Genomic DNA, 23,887 nt, shown 5'->3' on the forward strand with positions numbered 1-23,887 from the left:
ATATATATATATACATGTATGTATGTATGTATGTATTTATGTATTTATTTATTTATGGAATTGTAGTCTGGGATCAATTGCTGTCCTAGGTGAGATGTGACAAAGAAAAAAAAAAAAACACTTTTTAAGTACTTTGAAATTCTTTATATACATTACCCTTCAAAAGTTTGGGGTCAGTAATTTTTTTTTATTTTTTTTATTTTTTTTAAGAAATTAATACTTTTATTCAGCAATGATACACAAAATTGACTACTAAAATAAAATGTGAAATAAAATATAAAATGAAATACAAATTACAATAAAATTAATATAAAAATTAATGCTGTTTATATTAATACCTTATATTCATTGAAAATTCCTGAATAAAATGTATCTCGTTTTCCACAAAAATATAAGCAGTACAACTGTTTTCAAAATTGATGGTAATAGGAAATGTTTCTTGAGCACCAAATCAGCATATTAAAAATGATTTGGAGCATGTGACGCTAAAGTTTGGAGTAATGGCTGCTAAAATTCTGCTTTGGTGTCACAGGAATAAATTACATTTTAAAATGTATTAAAATCAAAAGTTATTTTAAAATATAATAATATTTTGCAATATTACTGTTTTTATCAAATAAATGTTAAAGACTTTAACATTTAACCTAAAAAAAAAAATATCTGACCCCAAACTTTTGAACAGTAGTGTAAGATGGGCAGAAAACTAACATGCCACTTTTACCAATTTGCATAATTTTATCCAAAGCAAATTTCATGCATTCCCTTGGAATCAAACCCATGACCTTGTCATTATTAGTTCCATGCTGTAATATGCTGTTTTAACTAGAGGACTGCAATTTCTTCTGCTTGTGCAGAATTCACATTCTGTATGTTTCTACAGGACCGGGTTTACTGGACAGACTTAGAGGATGAGGCCATCTACAGTGTGAATCGACTGACTGGGCATGATGTGGCAATGCTGGCTCAGCATCTCAACAACCCGCTGGATGTGGTGGTGTTCCACGAGCTCCGGCAGCCTAAAGGTGAGAGATAAGTGGAATGCAGGTACATGCCAACCGACTTTTCATCAGCACGTGTATAGACTGAGCAGTGGTGGAGAGTAACTAGTTAAATGCAGCTGTTTACTTAAAGGTGCCCTAGATTCAAAAATTGAATTTACCTCGGCATAGTTAAATAACAAGAGTTCAGTACATGGAAATGACATACAGTGAGTCTCCAACTCCATTGTTTCCTCCTTCTTATATAAATCTCATTTGTTTAAAAGACCTCAGAAGAACAAGCGAATCTCAACATAACACCGACTGTTATGTAACAGTCGGGGTGTACGCCCCCAATATTTGCATATGCCAGCCCATGTTCCCAACATTATGAAAGGCATTAGACAAGGGCAGAACGTCTGGATCTGTGCAGAGCTGAATCAACAGACTAGGTAAGCAAGCAAGGACAATAGCAAAAAATGGCAGATGGGGCAATAATAACTGACATGATTCATGATAACATGATATTTTTTGTGATATTTGTAAATTGTCTTTCTAAATGTTTCGTTAGCATGTTGCTAATGTACTGTTAAATGTGGTTAAAGTTACCATCGTTTCTTACTGTATTCACGGAGACAAGAGCCGTCGCTATTTTCATTTTTAAACACTTGCAGTCTGTATAATGCATAAACACAACTTCATTCTTTATAAATCTCTCCAACAGTGTAGCATTAGCCGTTAGCCACGGAGCATAGCCTCAAACTCATTCAGAATCAATGTAAACATCAAAATAAACACTGTACTTACGCGATTAGACATGCTGCATGACGAGCACTTTGTAAAGATCCATTTTGAGGGTTATATTAGCTGTTTGAACTTTTTTTATGTTGTTTAAGGCAAGCGTGAGCTCTTGGGGCGTGGAGCACCAGATTTAAAGGGCCACACACCCTGAATCGGCTCATTTCTAATTATGCCCCAAAATAGGCAGTTAAAAAAATGAATTAAAAAAAAATCTATGGGGTATTTTGAGCTGAAACTTCACAGACACATTCAGGGGACACCTTAGACTTATATTACATCTTTTTTTAAAAAGTTCTAGGGCACCTTTAACTGCATTTTTGAATAGTGTGACAGTAAAAATGTAAAAATAGTGTAGTTTTTCTAATAAAAAGCTTCTTCTATTCTGTTTATTTCTAACAGTTATTGGTTTATTGTGATGTAACACTCTACTTAAATGTTAATTGTTTTTCAGTTCACTGAAATAACCGGGTCAAATGAATCAAATTGCATGAAAAATCAAAAAAAAAAATGGGCTAATGCTACTTGAAATATTAAAGTAGCATTAGCCCAAATTGTTTTAGTGATTTTTCATGCAATTTGATTAATTTGACCCAGTTATTTCAGTGAACTTAAAAACAATTAACTGATTTACCTCATTGTTTTTGTGCCAGATTAAATCTGTTCTACTATTTCTAAAGCGTAGCTTGACTATAGCTTAACTACTATAAATTATGAGTAGTTTGATATTGACACACATTTTTCATTATTTATAACAATATATTATTACAATTATTATTACAATTTAAAATAACTTATTTTCTTTAAAAAATAAAAATTAAAAAAAAATCTTACTGACCCCAAACTTTTGAACAGTAATGTATCTTTTAGTCTGTTTTATCTGTTGAGCTCAATAGCCAGTGATAGATATTTTAATGCATTAAAGGACTCAATATCATAAGGAATCAAATTGTCCTTGATCTTTTGAGATAAAAGACTTGAAACACTGAGAACTCAAAACTTCCCAGTCTGAAAAGATGATTTACTAAAACTAAGCAGTGTTTTTGCTTATTTCACATGTGAAGAGGCCATTTAAGGTACAGTGGCAAAAAACGCCTGCTTAATTCTGCTAATGCCTCTCAGGAGCTAATAGAAACAATGCTTGAACTGTATTATTTTCACAGTGTCACCTTTTTAGCATTGTTATAATGATGAGAGGCAAATCTTTGCTGACTCTGTTCTTTTCCTCCAGTAATAGTGGTCCTATCATTGAATAGCATATTTATGGTGAATTGTTATTCTAGAGACAGGCAGAGAAAATGAAAGAGGCTGTATGCGTGCGTGTGTGTGTGCAGATTTGGATTCTTTGTTTTCATCCTTTTATCACAAACAGACCACATGCAGCGTGCTAGCAGAAGAACCAATTTACAGCCTCCTCACATTAATAAATGAGAAGTGCTATTTAAATCTAAATCAAGGAATTAAACGTGTTGCTCTAAAAATGCAAACGAAAGCAGGAAAACACACTTATGCTGAACGAGAAATGATGAGAATGGAATCCAACCGCTTTTTGTATCTCAAGTGTCTCTGAGTGAAATATTAATCAGCTATGCATCCCCGCAAAATATGATTTAATGAAAATGCTTCTTAAGGAAGAGATAGACGTTAAATATTATTGCATAAAAGAGCTTTCTGAGTAGTGTTTCCAGAGCTAAACAAACTTTCATATGGATTTCCATGCATTGCGTTGCTGTATTTGTTCAAATGATTCTGATTCTAGTTGCTTAGGTTCAGTCAGTTTCTGTTATTTTAACATATATTTTTTAATCTTTCCTTTTATCAACCTAAGACACATACATACTGTGCATGCATGTATTTTTCTTTTTTTGTTTGACGTCAGTACTTTTTTTATGTAATGCGTATTATCATCAAGGCTGCAGTTATTTCATTTTTTTTAAAGCAAAAAAAAAATTTTTTTTCAGCAAACCATTACTTCAGTCTTCAGTGTCACATGATCCTTCAGAAATCATTAGGTGCATTCATGTCGTAATTACCACAATTATGAGATTATGACTTCTAAAAAGCTCTCACATCCTCATAAAACTGATGAATTTTCTGAGAGCTCCGACTTGCACCACATGACCGCTGTACCACCTGACTTCTGCAGATTCATATTGGCATTCAAAGTGTTGACATAGAAATTTATAATTCTGAGTCAGAGAATGTTAACAGCTCAGAGAAGAACATCACATGTTGTCATCTCATAATTACGGTAATTACAACAAGTTATGAACACAGCAATTCTCTAATATGCTGATTTGATTTGGTGACATTTCTTATTATTATCAATCTTAGAAACAGTTGTGCTGCCTAATATTTTTGTGGAGAATGTGATGCATCTTTTTCAGGATCTTTTGATAAATATAAAAGTTCAAAAGAACATAATTTATTTAAAATATAATTTTTTTGTAACATTACAGATGTCTTTACTGTCACTTTTGATCAATATAATGCATCCTTGATGAATAGAATAATTGAGGCATAAAAGTCTGACTCCAAACTTTTGAACAGAAGTGTATATTTAAATTAATGTATTTAAATTAAAGTATAATTTGTCATACTCAAAACCCAGAAATGAAGTGATAAATGACTGTTGCAATATTTAATATCCATATCCAATTTTTACCCATAAACAACTGCATAGAAAACAATTTTAAAGTGAATTAAGCTGAATAAATACGCTAGACCCTCAACTTTTTATTTCCAAACCTCATGTGGTACAGCCTTCACTGAAAATGAATGACTTCCAGTCACTGTCAATGTGAATGCATCTTAATAGTTCAGCTCTCATGCTAATATTTTAATGTCTGTGCTTATATACACTACTATGCAACAATTCCAGAGGCCAATACATCAGAATTAAACAAGTTTTCCTCTGTAGCTCCAGACACATGCAACATGGGGAGTTTGCCCAATGGAGGCTGTGAGTACCTGTGCCTCAGAGCTCCTCAGATCACTGACCACTCGCCCAAGTACACATGTGCCTGCCCCGACAGCATGGAACTGGGCCCGGACATGCGCCGCTGTGTGACAGGTAACAAAAAACAGAGCCCCAGGTCAAGTTTACACATACTAGGACACACTTTGAAGAAACAAATGTCTACTGATTCATGATTGTGAGTAGATTTTGAGAGTTGAATGTTGTGATTTAGACAGACTGAAGAGATTACAGGGAGTTTCAACTTCAGTTGTTTCTAGGAATAACAAATCTAACTCTTTCATCATATCTTTTTCATTTGTTGTAGTCAAACCCAAAACAACAACAACAACTGCTGCAAGCACAACCATTATTTCAATAACACCAGAACCTTCTATTACTGTGACTTCTACAATCACCGCTCCAACTACAAGCACCAGTACACCTACAACCACCAGTACATTCACTACAACTACACCTAAAACAGTAGTATCAAGTACAACCACCACCAGCCCCAGAACATCCACTCATTCCAGAACATATCATTCCACCACCACACACTCCACGGCCACTTCAACAATGGTGACCACTCAGTCCAGCACTACAGCACCATGGAAACAGCCAACCTCCACTCAGATGACAGCAGATCACAAACAGACATCTACAACCATTGCCCACGGCAACAGCATACAAGGGGCCAATGCCAATCTCTCTCATCGCGGTGAGTTTGAGCTTCTGTTTTGCATTATGAGTCAGTGACATGATGCTCTTTTTGTCTGTATCTCTTAGGGCTCAGTGCGGTGCTCATGCTGACTGGCACACTGCCAAAGTACGCGCACAGAAATCTGCCTCTCGGAAGGCGATCGCGAATTTGGGACGTGCTCAATGTTAAAAAGTGTTAAGAACAATAAGCAGTGAAAAAGAACTCACAGAAAGCCTCGTCTCTCATCATGCGATTGCAAATTCAGTTCTCTCACGTCTTATTGCGCTTGAATTGTCAAATACACATGCAATAATGTTAAAATGCCCATCGTGTGGAGTATTTATGTGAACACAGCCCGTCATGTCTCAAGTGAAAGTAAACAGTTGGCTGTAAACCGGATGTGTATCAGTATAATAGATCCGTACGTTCGGTCTTAAATTGACAGCAGCCTAATGTGGAACAACGTCTGTGTAGGGTTTCCATAGACCTGGCTAATTATTTTGTCAGAGATTGATACCAGTTATCTAAAAAGACATGGATAAATAAACAAACAAACATTTTCTTAGAAAAACTAAAATCTGAATGTTTATTCTACTGAAATCTTACTGATATGTCACTTGCATAATAATTTGTAACGCGGTGTAATGTGAATTAAACAAAAGAGAAAATAACTTACTGCTCTTGCCTTTTTAGCTTTAATAAGAATATATTTATATTTAATTAATACAGTGAAGACTATGCAATATTTTATTTTTACATTTGATTATTAGATTTCTGTACTAATTCTAACTACATGTTAAATAAACCTGTAAAATCTTAATTTGTTTAATTCATATTTTTGTTACATTGTATTTGTCCTATTGTTTGTAATTTGCTTATTTTTTCTTATTTTTAATAGCAGAAATGAGATGAAATAACACAAAATAACTATATCATGATATATATTGTTATCGTGAAATAAAATTTCACATATTGTGAAATAAGAATTTGGTCATATCGCCCACCCCAGTATCTATAATTTTATTCAAAATTATATTCCAGTGCAAATCATATACAATGGCTTGAGTACATCTCTACAACGATGAGCATGCTTTTAAATGTTATGCATAAAATGGGAACTTATATCATAGAGAGGACCCCTGCAAAGTCTAATGATTGTGTGTCTAGGTCAGTATGTATCAAAATATCAGATCATTTAATCTTTTTAAGACAAGGTTATTCCAGGTTGTAAAATGTCATGTGATTGAGCTTCCCAAAAATGTAATGAATGTTATGAATTATTAATTAAAAATACTTTTTACCTTGAAAAATATATTTTAAAACATTTTTGAAAATAATGATTAAGGTGTGGAAATGTATTTAAGGTATCATGAATATGTTACTTATACTTGATAGTTATACCATTTAAATTTAAACTTTTCTTAAAATTCTATAAATGTTTTTCAAAACTATATGAAACCAAGATGAATATAAAGAGTGGACACACCTTGCACACCTTAAAATATTAAGCAGAACTGTTTTTAACATTGATAATAATAAGAGCATCAAATCAGTATATTGGAATGATTTCTGAAGGAACGTGAAACTGAAGATTGCTGAAAATTCAGCTTTGCCATCACAGTTTAAAAATATTAAAATAGAAAGGTTATTTTAAATTGTAATAATATTTTAGAATATTATAATTTTTACAGTTTTTTTAATCTAATAAATGCTGTCTTAGTGAATATTAGAGACTTTTGAAACAGTAGCATATATGTCATTGAGCCTTATGCAGATATTCTTTGGACTGTTGTACAAAACCAATATCACATGAGCATGTGGTGTTGTTCTAAACTTCAGCACAGCTTTCAGCTGAAGGCCTGAGGCTTATATAAAAGCTCTCATACAGTACTTGTACAGTAATCCTCAGAGTCTGTGAAAGTTAATGTGTGGTGGAATTTGCTTGCCGAGCATCGCTGGGCCACTTGAGAGTGATAGATGAGGCAGCAGTAGTCGCCGAGGGTCCCAGTGTGTGTCTGTGCTGAATTAGAGCAGCCAGCCCTGACTGATGAACATTGCCCTCAGCCTTGTTCCTCTCCACAGTCAGTGTTTCACTCTCCCACCCCACAGCCGCCGGGCCATGTGTGGGGACGCTCAGGTACACGGCCACCTGGACGCAGCAGGAAAAAGGCATTAGTGACTTCAGTAATAGGATCTATAACCATGAAAATCCTTCACAAGTTTGTTCTCTGTCTAGCCAAGAAATATAGAAAAACATTTTAGTAGCCCTTTCACCCCCAGCCCACAATCAATGTGCAGAAGTGGCCATTCTTGATGGTAACCATAAATTTGGTTCTTGAATATTTTATGACTACCAGCATATTATATGGCAGAAGTGGTGAAACTCTCCATTACATAAAACCTGTAAATTGCTGCACTGAGGACAGTCCTGAAATATGCCAGCACCCTTTCTGCCTTTAATGGCTGCTTACTAATGAAGACAAAGACTTGCCTGTAGATTTAGAGAGAATTCTCCAAATAGGACTTATAGGATTATACACTATTGTTCAAATGTTTGGGGTCAGTAGGGTTTTGTTTTTTGAAAGAAATTAATACTTTTATTCCTCAAAGATGCATTAAATTGATCCAAAGTAACAGTAAAGATGCTTTCCACAAAAATATTAAGCAGAACTACCATTTTCAACATTGCTAAAAGTTAATGTTTCTTGAGCACCAAATCAGCATTTTAGAATGATTTCTACAGGATCACGTGACGCTGAAGGCTGAAAATTCAGCTTTGCCATTATATGAATAAATTACATTTTAAAATATATTAAAATAGAAAACGGTTATTTTAAATTGCAGTAATATTTCACAATATTACAGTTTTTATTGTATTTGCTCATAATGGACTTTGTATCACCTGTTACAGGTGAGTTGCTTATACTAAACGCATTTCCACATTCATGAGCTTGTCTGTGGGTTTGGAGACAACCCCACATCTATTCACAGATATATGCCTCTGAATAATGCTTCAGCATAAAGGGAAATTCAAATTGGAAAAAAGGGGAAAAAATCCACTTAAACAGGAACTATACACTATATACAAACAGAAGCAGATGATTCAAATGAAGTGTTGCCATAGAAACCCAGATGTCACTAGTATCACATAAATAACATGTTCACTGTAGCTTTAAGAGGATCCCATTACTCACAATATGTTTTCCCTCATTTCCTTTCCCTTTATTTGCAATCGTTACTGTATATACTGCATTTCTTTTGTTTCGTAATGAATTTCCAAGCCCTGTATTGTTTTTTTTGTTTTTTTTAATACTCAGACTGTGCTGTCTGTATCTGTATGCCAATGATGTACCATCCAGTCCTCTTAATCTCTCGGCTCAGACTCCATTATCAGACACTAATTATGCTGTAGCTAATGGAGGGGCATGTGCTAATAGTGAGATTGAGGTGGGATTTATTTGGTGGAAACCTTAAGAGGGCAAGCAATAGCAAAAAGCAAAGTGGTATATGAATAGTAATATAAGGCCTTGGGCAAGATATCAAGATAAATGGGCACTTTACTATAAAAACTGTAAAAGATTCATCTGAATGAAAATGCTGGTGACAAAATACTGTACCTGAGTCGGTATTTATTTTGATGCTTTAAAGGAATAGTCTGTCATTTACTCAGACTCAATAATTGTGAACAATATAGTGCAGAAACTGCAAATGACAAGATCTGTAATGATCTTGTGATTAAATGGAAAGTAAATAAAGCGTTCGACTGTTGTCACCTATCATCACTTCATTTTTATCTCTTCTTTCCCTCTGTTACAGCTGGCAGTGGAAATGACCACTTCCTCCTTGGTAGCAATATAACTGTTGCGGTTCTGGGTATTGTCATTCCAATAGGTGAGTTTTAAAGTTAACCAAGCATTTTAGCCTGCATTTTGAATTCAGCCTTGTTCACCCAGTAGATAAACAGCTTTTGCCCTACAGCTTTATGTGCACTATTTGCTTTGGAGACACTTACTGTGGTCTTAACTAGCCATTTATAAACTTACTGCTGCTCCATTTAGCTTAATATTCCAGGTTAAATATAACTTAAGTGCTGTTGACAGCATGCTAATTACTCCGGAAAATAATTTCGACTCATTTGAGTTAAAGAAAAACGTATGTACAGTATAGCTCTTTAAAAAGTTACACGATGTTACATCAGTGTGACAGCACCATTTTCTTCACTTTGCAAGCACATGATGCGTAAAACAAAATTCTTATCTTAATAATAAATATTTATTCAAAGAGATTACATAGAATAAAGTAGTAAAAGCTTTTTCAAGGTCATATTGCAACACGGTGGTTGTTCTAATCTGTCAATTCTTATTCTGGCATGGTAAATCATGTGGAGGGCACACATTTTTGATCTTGAACTTATTACTCTTAGCTAGTTTAGACATTTAGATATTAATTATTTGATATTATTAATTTGAATTGCTTTTTATTGAATGAATTGAATGAAGTTGCTTGTTGCCTAGAAACATTGTGCAACTTTTTTTTTTTTTTGAAGCAGTAGAAAAATTGATAGTCACTCAGAGTCATTGCGAATATTTAAATAAATAAATTAAAAACCTTTCTTTCAACTTGCTGACGAGGACTAATTTTCCAGGTTGATGAATTTCTGGTTCTGTGTTAAATGCGAGCACCAAATGTGAGTAAAAAATCGGTGTTGGCGAGTATATGAAAAGGTGTCAATTGCCATTTGGCTGGTAACATTTTTATGAATCCTAACAATGCAATGTTGTGAGAACATGAACGTGAACAAACGTGGACGAAGCTCGTAACAGAATACAGGCCAGTGCTGCATCATCATGAAAACGCAAGAAGACACGAAAGTTAACTCAATTCCTTTATTTGTGCGTGCATACATCTAAAGCGTACGCTCAGAAAGCCGCATCTCAGACAGTGTGCGAATGCTCTCTTTCATGTCTTCTTAAGCTTGAACAGATATTCAAACACAAGTATGTCAAAATGCCTGTCTTGGCAAGTATCCTCGTAAACATTGTCAATTATGTCTTAAGTGAACGTGAACAGCTGAAAGAAAACGCACGTGAATCAGTATATTGGATCCGTGCATTAGCTCTTAAAGTGACAGCAGCCTAATATTCCTGTTGCTGTCTGTGGTTTTAATTTTGATCAAACAACAAAAAACAAAGAAAAAACACTCACTGCTCTTGACTGAATAACTTTTGTAACTTTAATAAGGATTAATCTATAGTTGTGTCCCAAATGACACACTATACACTATGCACTTGTATAAGGTTATTTTGTTATTTAACATCAGAATCTGACAGCCCCTTCCCCTCCGCTACGTAATTAAAGCTGCCGCAGTTGAGTGCATGAAGTGTCCAACATTCCACACTTTTCCGTTAATTTAGTGCATCATCTGGGTATTTAAAGTGTACTTTTTCATTTTGGAATTTTCTGTGTGAACGCACTACTCGCACTATTTGTACTTAAAAACGTCATAGAATAGTGCATAAGTACGCGAATTGGAGCGCACCTTATGGTAAAAATAAATGGCCAGTAAATTTTCTTAAAGGGTTAGTTCACCCAAAAATTCTGTCATTAATTACTCACCCTCATGTTGTCCCAAACCCGTAAGACCTTCATTCATCTTCGGAACGCAAACATATTTTTGATGAAATCCGAGAGCTCTCTGACTCCTCCTTAGACAGCAATTTAATTCCCACTGTCAAGGCCCAGAAAGGTATTAAAGACATTGTTAAAGTAGTCCATGTGACTACAGTGGTTGAACCTTACTTTTATGAAGCGACGAATACTTTTTGTGTGCAAAACATTACTGTGCCGTACCTATTCACCCTATAGACTTTTTGTAAGAGCCTTACTGTACATTATACCATCCACAAATTCTGTCAATTTAGCTTAAATTGTTTTTAAAACTAAAGGGTTACAACATGGTTCAAAAAATATTGTGCTCTTTTTAAAATTAGTGCTTTATAAATGGTTATTTTTGATCCTACAAAGAGAAGTGTCACTCATGCATTTTGATTTTGTGATCATTCTCTCAGTTTCTATTCATCATCCTTTTGACTGTTTGAACTGTATATGTATATATAAAGTACAGTATATGTAAATGTATATATCTCAAAGTCTCTGTCAAAAGGACCTGATGGACTTCATTGATTGTTTGAGCTGTGTCTGGCGAGTGGCTTAGTGGGATTGAAATGACCATGTCTGTGCTCATATTCAAATGAAAGACTCTAAGTGAAATACCTTTCCTCTAAAAACCGTTTTTCTGTGTAATTACGGTCCCTCTATGTCCACTCCTCTTATCTTAAAATTGTAACATTTTTCTAAATGCTTTCTTTTATTGTAGTTTGAAAATAATGAATGTAATTCATAGACAGAATGCAATCCAAGTGTTTATAGCCAGACAATAGAACCTGTGTGATGGAGGAAAACACATCATGAGGAGGTCTCTGCGGCCCCCCAGACAAAAGAGCAATTAGGGAGAACTTCCAGGGGACCAGAACAGCCACGGCTGATCTTTTAAATTAGGGAAGGGGTTAGCCAGCCACTGCAGTAAAGCCACACATGGTTATCAATTCACCCTGAAATAGCAATGCGCTCCCCCCAACCATTCGCATGTAGGCGTGTGTGCGCATACACGCAGCCCAATTCGATTTCTCCTGGTCCCCTTAGACCCCTGCTTTCTCACTGAGCATGTGAGCACCCCCTTCACATATTCCACTAAGCCACTGTGTGTGTGAGTGAGTGGGAAAGGTATGTCTTTGGCAGCCCTAGTTCAAATATACATAAATAGCATTTTTAAAGTAGCTATTTTGGTAGCGATATGATCAGACTGTTCTTACATTATGCATACTACCATTCAAAAGTTTGGGGTCGATACAATTTTTCAACGTTTTTGAAAGAAATCTCTGACCAACACTACATTTGTTTGGTCAAAAAAACAGTAATATTGTAAAATATTAATACAAAACAGCTGTTTTCTATTTTAATATATTTTAAAATGTAATTTATTTCTGTGATGGCAAAGCTGAATTTTTCAACCATATTTGTTGTTTTAGAAATGATTTTAATGAAACCATTTGACCCTGGTCTGCCATGATGCACCTTAAGGTTTGAGTGTGTGTGGTTGTATATGTGTGTGTGTGTGTGTGTGTGTGTGTGTGTGTGTCATTATGCTCTGCTCTGTGTCCCCTGGCTGTGTTAACGCCCCCGCCATATGTGTTGACTGTGTGTTAAACGCATGCAGTTCCTATCCTTGCCACAGTGGTCATCGGCCTGATGTGTACCGGAGGCTACCTGGTGTGGCGCAACTGGAGGAGACGGAATACCAAGAGCATGAACTTCGACAACCCCGTTTACCGCAAGACCACGGAGGACGACGACGACGAAATCCACATCGGCCGCAGCGAGCAGATCGGCCACGTCTACCCAGCAGTGAGTGGCAGTGCCAGACAGCCATACCTAGCACTGCCACTGGGGGGCGGTATCCCAGACCCGGCAGCTCATTGGTACTCAGGGGCACCTATGCTGTCCAGTGCAAAGTGAACAAAGGGAGGAAGGCAATAGCGATAAAAAACGAGGGTGGGGCTAAGACAAAAATCCCTAAGAGAGGGCATTATGCTGCCTCTTTCCTCACTCATATTTATACTCATAATTCACCACACATTTTCATTCAAATGTATGGTTAATTAATTAGTGTACGGATTACCGTGTGAAGTTTAATTAGTTGTCTGTTTGTTTCCCATAGGCTGCGTTCTAAATCACATACTCTCTAAGTAGGTACTTTTTTTGGAACAAGTAGTTAAAAAGTACCTTTTCATATAGCATGAATGAATTTAGTATGAATTTTATCTGGACATACTACATTCGCCATGTCACAAATCGTCTCTCATGGCCTCAAGGGATAATAAAGTGTCCATTTGATGCACACTTCAGAATCTCGCTGGAAGTAATAGGTCATCTGTGAACTTTTCACTACTCTTTTATGAATACTGTATTTTGGGCATTCTACTGTTTTTCGCCTACTGTATAGTAGGGAAGTATGCGATTTTGGATGCAGCCATAGTCTTCGTTTTTTCGTGTTGTGTGTGTGTGTAAAGCTTTAAATGCTTTCCATGTTTGAAAGCTTTGAAATTGTGCTCTCCCATTATCCCATAGTTGTTGTTTTTTTTAATTATTATTATTAATTGAATATAATTGCTTTAGGGATGAGCAGTTAGCACCTTAAATGACTGGACAATCTTTTAATAATTTATTTTATTTATTTATTTAGGTGTTTTGCTGTATATTTATTTGGGTGATGAAATGATTTATTCATATATTCACGTAATTGTCGGCCTGGGCTGAAGTAGTAAACAGTTAGTCAGATGGAGGGATTTTAACAGTGTGTTTTAAGCTTCCTGTGCTACAGTCGGCATGTCAAGCACAAGCAGAGATAAAGACATCAGTCGCGCAGCAGCAACGGGGCGGGCCGCCCCAGTGGCATAACAGGATTCTCTCCAGCGCCCCACACGTCGCACTCTACACAGTGTGTGTGTGGGGATCTGCATATCGGATGTTTCTCCTACTCCATGGGCCTTCTCGTTCTTTTCTATGTATTTATTTCTCTCCCTCTTTCTCTCAACACGTGTAACTGTTTTTTATCTGCTCTCCGCAGCGCGTGGCGCTCAGTCCTGACGATGACGGATTCCCCTGAGGGCGATTCTCGCTCTTGCCCTCTCCTTCTCCATACCCGAATCCATGCGTCCTTTAGTCCTCCATCTCTCCTTCCATCGAGGAGATCGCACGAGACAACGCAGCGAGGCACAAAGAGCCAAAAGGACACGAGCACTTGCTCTCCACAGCTGAGAGCTACAAACTGGGTTTGTCTTCTCGTAGTGTCTTTTTCAGCCCATAAACCCTCAGTCGGGCAATAATCACTAGTTCTACAATTAAACTAATAGCATCATTCCTGCTCTTTGTCAGTAGTAGTAGTAATAGTAGTAGTGCTGTTTAATGATGACTAACCTCATAGCTCATCAAGTCAGTAGTCGCTAACACTCAGTGGCTCTCCCGCTGCGCTCGTGCTGTAGATTTTTTTTCAATTAGAAAGTTGTTAAGCTGGTTTGAGTTGAACTGGCTTGCCCATCACAGGGCAAAACCCCCTAGAGAGAACTGTGTGCAGTCCACCTCATCAGCATGGGAGATGCATAGAAGTAAAATATGAAAAAGGATGGAGATGGGATGAGGAAAATTCATATTTGCAGACATAAAACACAAATTCCACTATGCAGTCGTTATGCATTCACATAATCTCACAAACAAATAACATACCATAAGTAAACAAGTCTGTAATTTCCTGTCCTCCTAATACTTCCAATGCCATGACTACTGTTACTTCATGTCTTCCATGGTCACTCAAATTCAGATTGGACCCTTCTAAAAGATCTGCGGCCACTATCTGGAGTTGCAGGGTTTCACCTCCCAAGTTTGAGAGGCGATATATATTTCCGTATTTATTTATTTCACCAGCACTGGGTCTTCCATCTTTCTCAAGTTTCTAAGACCAACTAAAATCTTCCTGCCCAGGCACATTTATATCCCCAAAACCTCAGCTCAGGACATCAGTTTTTCTAAAATTGTATCATTTATCGCTACAATCTGTGTGTCTTATCACAAACACACTAATAGATACGGTAGCCAGGGTTTGATAATGGCTAAATTGCTGTTTGTTCATATCTTCAGTCTAGATCGCTCCCTCTCAGACATGCAAAAACACGTACACACACTCCCTCTTTTCCGCCCCTACATTCGTCATGCCTCGGGTAAAACTCTTTAACATTTAGCATGCTGACAACAAGACACCGCCTGCCATATTGGGTGGCTTAATGGTGTGATAGATTAGAGTCGTAGATCAAAGCTTTGCTCCTCTGAACAGTCGTCTGTTCGGCGCATGGCACAGGAAATGAGGAGAGTCTGAATATAGGCTTCCTGTACAAACTCTCTCCATGTGATGAATGAGTGCTTGGTTATTTCTGTATCACTGTCAGAAGGACACTGACTGATTGGACAGATGTTTAAAAAAACAGGTTTGGACCCACCTGGATATGCCTGTTGAAAAAAAACATCAAACCAGCCACAGTTTTTTTTGTTTTTTTGCTGGTCCTAGTTAGGCTAGTCAACTTTAATGGTTTAAAGGGGATTGAATGATTACGAGCAGTGGGTATTAATCTTTTTCACTCCTTCGTTCGAAGGGCCTCTAATCTAAACTTATGTCAGGTTAATTTGGCACGTTTATTTTTAGCTTTTTTAGCATTTTAATTAAGAGTCATTACTCAAATTGGGGCCCCACTGGAAGTTTGCCCTCTTGTGGGCCCCGTCCCCTGTTTGAGATCCACCGAGCGTCATCAACTTAAACCAGCTAAAGGTTTAAGATTTTTCAGCAGGGATTAAAGCTTGGCATATAGCAGTATGTGTATGTGCGATGTTAGATCAGATCATTTTAAAGAACTAGTCGTGCGAGTTGCCCTTTATTGGAGACATTGCTGGGTCCCAGAGACGTGCATGTTTGGTTCTGGCCCGCATGTGGGTGGTCTCGCATCTGGAGTGGTTCTTTGTTCTTGCCACCTTTGCTCCTCTCTGCTGTGATGAGGCATCTTATGTACAGCGCTTGTAAAACATCCCTCCACATTTCAAAGAATCCTCCATTAAGTCTCTGTTTGTTTTCCATTAGGAATAGAGACAGTGTGGGAGGTTCGTTGCTCAGGCTTTTGTCTGTGAGGATTAAAGAACTGCAGTTTCTTGTTCGTTCTCTGAATACGGTGGACTATCAGATGGACTTGAGATGTCTGACATGATTTGGAGATAACAGGCCTGATATCAATATTATAGTTAATCTTCATTCATCGTTAATCATTTCTCATATCAAACTGTTTATACAGTGGAAAGTATAACTAATAATAAATAGATTTTATAGATTTTCTTTTATTATTTGAAGCGACAACATTTTTGATTACGTCCACAAATGTCACTTCTGAAAATGCGGAACTGTTGTATTTGATTTGAAAATCTCAGACTAGCAATACAGGGTAAACAAACTGCTTCATGTGCTTTTTCAAACTGTCATGTCATAAATTATTGTTTGATCATTATCAGCTTGGTCTCTTCAGAAAAAAAAAGGCTTAAACCAGCCTAATCTAGTTTGCTGGTCTTCTTAGGTCTGGTTTTCTGGTTTTAGAAGCATTTTTAGCGGCACTTACCACCTGGTTTAGACTGAAAGACTAAACACCAGGCTAGGGGACCAACTAAGATGAGAAAAACCAGCTGAACCAACTGGACATCAGGATGGAAGACCAACATAGACCAGGAAAAACAGCCTAAACTGGTTTTAGATGGGTTTTGAGCACATGTCAGTTGGTCAGGTTGGGAGTCCAGCTTGTTGGCCAACTAAACCAATTGGACACCAGCTTGGCCAGGCCAGGAGACCAACTAAGACCAGTAAAAACAGCCTAAATAGGTCTTTGAAGGGTTTTGGGCACTTGTCAGTTGATCATGCTGGGAGACCAGCTTGCTGACCAGCTAAACCAACAAAAAACCAGCATGACCAGACTGAAAGAACGGTTAAGACTAGCAAATAAGCTTAGGCCATTTTAATCGTTTTTTTATTTTCTGAAGGGGGCATCATGCACATTTCTTTTTCCTGACCCCCAACGTCATTGTTCTTACCAGGTGCTGCTCTAGAGTTAGCTCCAAAAAAAAAAAAAAGTGTTTTTATGGGGAACTTTGTTACATTGAGCTCTCTAGCTTTCAAGGTTTCTACAAACTGATCTCTTAGCATATTATAATTTAGAATGCGTGGGACACATTTTCGAAAAATACATGCACGGCGTGGTCACAGAAGGTTCTAGAACAGGCTTTTGGACCCTTTGGATTTTCTGCCTCTCTGTAGATAACAAGCAGTACTTTGTGACCGTTGTCCATCATTCTTACTCTATGCATATGTAATGGCGAGTCCTGCCTTCCTATAGCACTGCAGGGACTCGCCACGCTGCTCCTTCACCCCACTCCACTGTGACTAACATTCGTAATGTCTGTAACTCCTCTTCATCACTGTCCACCTGTCATCCCCATCAGCCCAACAAGTAGGACATTGCTTTTCGAAAGGGCTACCATTCTTTTACAATGGACGATACACTGGACAATACGCTGGAACCTCTCCTGGAACAGTGCTCCTTAGTTTGGTGGACTTGTAGAGCTGAACCGCTGTCTCGAAATGGATGAATCGGGTCCTCCACACCCGTGGTAACATTCCCGTCTGTTCTCTTTGTGACCTGTGGAAAAAAATGACCTCTATTTTGGTTTCCCCTTATGAGATCATGTTGACATGATGTATATTACTTGAAGAACTGTTCATTTTTTTGTATGGTTTGTAGGTGTTAAATTTCAGGAGAGGGGAAGGAGGGCCTGTCATTACTGTGTCCCGGTCATTTCATAGCTGTTTGGAGACATTTTGTACGCTGTTTGTTGCACAAACTTTTTCAAGAAGCCTTCTGCACTGTGTAAATGATTACATAGGATGGGGGAAGGGTGACCGTTGCAGTCCAATGAGTTTGAATCATGATTTGTAAATATGTTTTCATACAGTGAAACTTTTGATAAGGTTTTAAACATTTCTTGTAAAAAGAAGATGTGTATATTAGTCTCCTGGACGAAAAAGAGTGTAGACCATACATGGATTTATTTGTACTCAAGAGCACTGGATTTCTTTACTACTTGATTGTAACTAAAACTTAATAATCTGCCAAAGTGTTTTCTCTTTTTTTTTCTCTCTCTCTCTCTCTTCCCCCTGGTCTGAATTTTATTTTTTGCTTTTTAACGTAAGCATTGCAGAAATAGTGTTTAATTTGTGTTTGTACATTTATTTAATAGATAAATTAAATTGTAATTCTATTTAATAGGTTACACTCAGTGGTGAAAGAGAGGGTTAGTTTAATTTATTGGTGCCTTGTTTGTGTTCATGTATTTTTTCCAATAATGTCAAATTTTGTTTGCTTTTCTCGTGTCTGTGTCAGTGGGTTGGAGGTGGTGGGAATAGAGAGGGGGTTTTAACGTTAGCAAAATTATACTTACATGGAATATCTGTACTGTATGCCAAAATGGTCTCACTCACGTTTCTATGAAATTCAAGTTGTTGATAAATATCTATATATTGATATATTAAATTGTTAAAAATCTTTTGTTTCCTTCTCATTCTTCAGCATTTTCAATTGGTCAAATTAAAAAAGCTCTCAGTTGTTTGTGGTATTGATCAAATAATTTAGAGTTATCTGTTGTTCCCTGCATAAATTCACCCTTTCCTCATGATTCTTGTCATCTTGCCTGCTCCCCAGAGGAGATGGTGGCTCTGTGCCTGGTAATGGAAAGAGGAACACCCCCCGCCAGGTGTCACATTGTGATTTTGCTAATGTTGGGTGAGTATTGGCCTCCAGGGAGACTTAAATAAAATGGGGAAACTGCCTGAACTCCCAGTGGCTGCCCCTGCCAGCGGGCAGATTTGATAGATGTGATTTTTACAAAGTTGCCATGATGTTAAAGTACGGAAGAGGATTAGGGCCAAGCAATAATAAAAAAATAAAACCATCTCGAGATTAAAGTTGTTAAATTTCGAGAAAAAAACTTGTTAAATTTCGAGAAAAAAGTCGAAATAAAATGTTGAGAATAAACTCGTTAAATTACGAGAAAAAAGATGTTAAATTACGAAATCAAATTTGTTAAATTATGAGAAAACTGTTGTTAAATTTCGAGAAAAAGGTCAAGATAAAATGTTGAGAATAAACTCATTAAATTATGAGAAAAAAAGTTGTTAAATTACGAGAACAAATTCGTTAAATTATGAGAAAAATGTTGTTAAATTTTGAGAAAAAAGTCGAGATAAAATGTTGAGAATAAACTCATTAAATTATGAGAAAAAAGTTGTTAAATTACGAGAACAAATTCGTTAAATTATGATAAAAATTTTGTTAAATTTCGAGGAAAAAAGTCGAGATAAAATGTTGAGAATAAAGTCATTAAATTACGAGAAAAAAGTCGTTAAATTACGAGAACAAATTCATTAAATTATGAGAAAAATGTTGTTCAATTTCAAGAAAAAAGTCGAGATAAAATGTTGAGAATAAAGTCATTAAATTACGAGAAAAAACTCGTTAAATTTCGAGAAAAAAGTCAAGATAAAATGTTGAGAATAAACTCATTAAATTGCGAGAAAAAACTCGTTAAATTTCGAGAAAAAAGTCAAGATAAAATGTTGAGAATAAAGTCGTTAAATTACGAGAAAAATGTTGTTCAATTTCAAGAAAAAAGTCGAGATAAAATGTTGAGAATAAACTCATTAAATTACGAGAAAAAACTCGTTAAATTTCGAGAAAAAAGTCAAGATAAAATGTTGAGAATAAAGTCGTTAAATTACGAGAAAAAAGTCGTTAAATTACGAGAAAACATTCGTTAAATTATGAGAAAAATGTTACATTTCGAGAAAAAAGTTGAGATAAAATGTTGAGAATAAACTCGTTAAATTACGAGAAAAAAGATGTTAAATTACGAAAACAAATTTGTTAAATTATGAGAAAACTGTTGTTAAATTTCGAGAAAAAGGTCAAGATAAAATGTTGAGAATAAACTCATTAAATTATGAGAAAAATGTTAAATTTTGAGAAAAAAGTCGAGATAAAATGTTGAGAATAAACTCATTCAATTATGAGGAAAAAAGTCGTTAAATTACGAGAACAAATTTGTTAAATTATGAGAAAAATGTTGTTAAATTTCGAGAAAAAAGTCGAGATAAAATGTTGAGAATAAAGTCATTAAATTACGAGAAAAAAGTTGTTAAATTACGAGAACAAATTCATTAAATTATGAGAAAAATTTTCAATTTCAAGAAAAAAGTCGAGATAAAATGTTGAGAATAAACTCATTAAATTATGAGAAAAAACTCGTTAAATTTCGAGAAAAAAGTCAAGATAAAATGTTGAGAATAAAGTCGTTAAATTACGAGAAAAAAGTCGTTAAATTACGAGAAAACATTCGTTAAATTATGAGAAAAATGTTACATTTCGAGAAAAAAGTTGAGATAAAATGTTGAGAATAAAGTCATTAAATTATGAGAATAAAGTCGTTAAATTACGAGAAAAAAATAGTTAAATTATGAGAAAAATGTTGTTCAATTTCAAGAAAAAAGTCGAGATAAAATGTTGAGAATAAACTCATTAAATTATGAGGAAAAAAGTCGTTAAATTACGAGAACAAATTCGTTAAATTACGAATTTGTTCTCAGACTTTTTTTCTCGTAATTTAATGACTTTATTCTCAACATTTTATCTCGACTTTTTTTCTCAAAATTTAACACCTTTTTTCTCATAATTTAACTAATTTGTTCTCAATCTAACGACTTTTTTCTCGTAATTTAATGACTTTATTTTCAACATTTTATCTTGACTTTTTTCTCGAAATTTAACGAGTTTTTTCTCATAATTTAACGAGTTTATTCTCAACATTTTATTTTGACTTTTTTCTCGAAATTAAACGAGTTTTTTCTCGAAATTTAACAACTTTAATCTCGAGATGGTTTTATTTTTTTATCATTGCTTGGCCCTAATCCTCTTCCGTATTAAAGGGATAGTCTGCTCAAAAAATAAAAATTCTGTAATCATTTACTCGCCCTCATGTGGTTCCAAACCTGAATGACACACACACACAAATATTTTAAAGAACGTCAGACAAAAGAAAGTCATTTTTTGGTCAACTATACCTTTAAGAGCAGAACATGTCCCTATAGTGTGTAATAGTTGGGTTTTGGAAATAAATATCCCAATCATTTCCTCCACAGGGAAATGTATTTTTAACAGTAACTTGTAAATCTTTAAAGACAGACCTACTGTGAGCTCTGATGTTCAGAGCGATCAGTGCACATCATTTGCTCGTAATATTTAAATTATTTTTAACAGCAGAATTCCTGATGAAAAACTACATTAACCATGACTGTCCAAAGAAATATCCATCAAATCACATCGAAAAAGCTCTCGGAGACCACCCACTCCTAGGAAAAGCCGCAAAGGACATAACAGTGTCATATAAACTAAATAATTTCTATAATCAGCAACTTATTTCTCCATTGTTTTTAGTTCAGTTGTCATTCACAGTGCTTCATGGGATTGTAGTTCTGGTAACACAGCCTAGTTTTTTTTTTTTTTTTTTTTTTTTCAAAATGTAATGTGATTCACCTCATAGCTGGTTGGTTTGGCTCATGGCTTTAAATTTTAAAATCCCTATGGGAAAAATACTTACGGAACCAAGGCTGCTGAAAAAGAGGGGAGGGCACTGTTGCACTCTGTTGTGTAAGACCATACACTGTAAAAACTAAAGGTGCCTCAAATATCCTTTTGGATACTCAAGGAACTTCAAAATGTATTTTAAGTGCCTCAAAGCTCTTTCTCCTATAGTGGGGTTACTGGTGGAACCATTGACAGTCTATACAGTTCTTGCAGGTACTTATAGGATCCTTTAAGCACTTTGTATTCTGTTCTGAGGTTCTGGAGTCACCTTTTCATTACTATGAGACCTCAAAGTGCTTTGGGGGAAGTTCAAGGAACTCAAATTCTATAAAAGGGTTCTTGTAAGATCTGTAAACATTTACATGGTTCCTGGAAGATCTCTTTTTTTAAAAGCCAGCATCTAGAGGAACCCAAAAGTTCTGTGAGGCCACAATAAGATGTACAGCTTTGAACATGTATTATTATTATTATTATTATTATTATTATTATTATTATTATTATTATTATTTATTTATTTTTTTTTTTTTTTTATAGCCTACATAGGCATACATTTATTCTGTATATTTTATAGATTAATTTAAAGCTTAAATAATAATAATAATAATAATTATTATTATTATTATTATTATATAAAAAGAAACAAGAGGAGGATAAAAATGATTATGCTGTCACGGAACTGCTGCTATTCCTCTGCTGTCATCGCTTCAGTGATCCTCGCGCTGCTCGCGCGCACAAAAGCTCACCTCATCATCATCATCGGATTTGAAAGTAACGGCTCCCCTCATCAAAGCCTGCCGCCGCATCCGCGGTTTGCTCGGCTATCCGTTATAAGGTTTGTAAACTCGAAATATAAACACGCAGTCTACTCACTATATGTGCAAACACATACACATTATCTTAATTTATTATACAATACTATGTTTTTACAGTGTTTACCCCTTAGTATGTCGTTAAGAATGATTTAGCCGTTTTAGCTGCGATGCTAACGAATCTAATGAACTTTACGCTACAAACGGAGTTCATTGACTTATTGTCTAAGATTTTTTTTTTTTTTAGTCATTCAACGTAATTGTGTTTTCAAATTGCCAACATTACTATGTTTGCTGATACCTGTCGTCATTGGCTTTTGTTATTAGGCATACAGAATAACACAAATGGTTAATATAGTTTTTGTTTATTTACTACAGATTCTCTTCAATAGTAACGTTACCCTTTTAAAGTTCTTTACTGGCCAGTACATTTTTATCTTTTAATGTTGTGCATGGATATAATCAGCTTTGTTATTTTGTTTTCCCAGAACAACCATTTCTGAAATAATCTCGAAATGTTAGAGTACCTGAACCATCTAAGTATTGAATTACAATTTTCTGTGTGAAGTTGTAGCCTATGTTTGACTGTGTACTTGTGTTTTTAACTTTACCTACCTACTGTAAATCTAATTTCAATGACAGTTTGGGAGATATTCACAGATCAAGATATACAAGGTGCTGTAATGTGGTGAGTTTTAGAAGTAAGGTTAAGGGATATTAATTTAATTTTAAGCTGCTCTTTTTCCATTTATCAAAAGTGATTGGGTATAGGAAACTTCAAAATTAACTTAAAACCATTCATACACTATATTCCTAGTTTTTAGAAGCCATACAATAGCTATTTGTGATGAACAGACACAAATTTAATCCATTATTCTCTGAAAATCTTCCCTCGTGCTCTCAAATCTCATTCATGTTACTCAGATAAATAATATGACAGGTGTGGCATCAATGATGCTAGATGCCTTTTTTCTTATGCCTTAATCATTTGCATTTGAATTTAAGACATTTGAACTTGAAATTACATCTTCAAGTTTAGTCTTTTTTATAAAAACAAAGAAAGAAAAAAAGACAGATATTGTGTGGCTTCAGAAGACTTACAACACAACTCATAACACATGATTTGTGCACTCGTATGATACTTTTTAGGATCATTTCTTGGACATTTTTGGAGCTTAGAATATTTATCCATTTTACATAGATTGATGCATTGAATTGAATGAGACTTGAATTGATTAATGAATGATTTACACAATTTTTTTTCTGTTTGTGTTTCATGCAATGAAATTGAACGGTGACTGCATTATGCC

General features: G+C 35.5%; 1 protein-coding gene across 7 annotated transcripts in view; it reads left to right on the top strand.

The window, feature by feature from the left end:
* The window catches only part of lrp8 (low density lipoprotein receptor-related protein 8, apolipoprotein e receptor), a 187,534-nt gene extending 168,859 nt beyond the window's left edge, over positions 1-18,675 (top strand). For 2 of the 7 annotated variants that reach the window (XM_048200027.1, XM_048200028.1), the window contains exons 14-19: positions 881-1,022; positions 4,696-4,848; positions 5,060-5,452; positions 9,251-9,325; positions 12,729-12,898; positions 14,121-18,675. In XM_048200027.1, the coding sequence (XP_048055984.1) occupies positions 881-1,022; positions 4,696-4,848; positions 5,060-5,452; positions 9,251-9,325; positions 12,729-12,898; positions 14,121-14,159 (972 nt within the window). In that variant the 3' untranslated portion in view covers positions 14,160-18,675. Of the gene's footprint in view, positions 1-880; positions 1,023-4,695; positions 4,849-5,059; positions 5,453-9,250; positions 9,326-12,710 lie in introns of all 7 variants that reach the window. The other 5 variants (XM_048200025.1, XM_048200026.1, XM_048200021.1 and 2 more) reach the window with 3 other exon arrangements.
* The last annotated feature ends 5,212 nt before the right edge of the window (positions 18,676-23,887 follow it).

The sequence above is a fragment of the Megalobrama amblycephala genome, linkage group LG8 (assembly GCF_018812025.1).
Source record: "Megalobrama amblycephala isolate DHTTF-2021 linkage group LG8, ASM1881202v1, whole genome shotgun sequence".
NCBI classification, from domain to species: Eukaryota; Metazoa; Chordata; class Actinopteri; order Cypriniformes; family Xenocyprididae; genus Megalobrama; species Megalobrama amblycephala.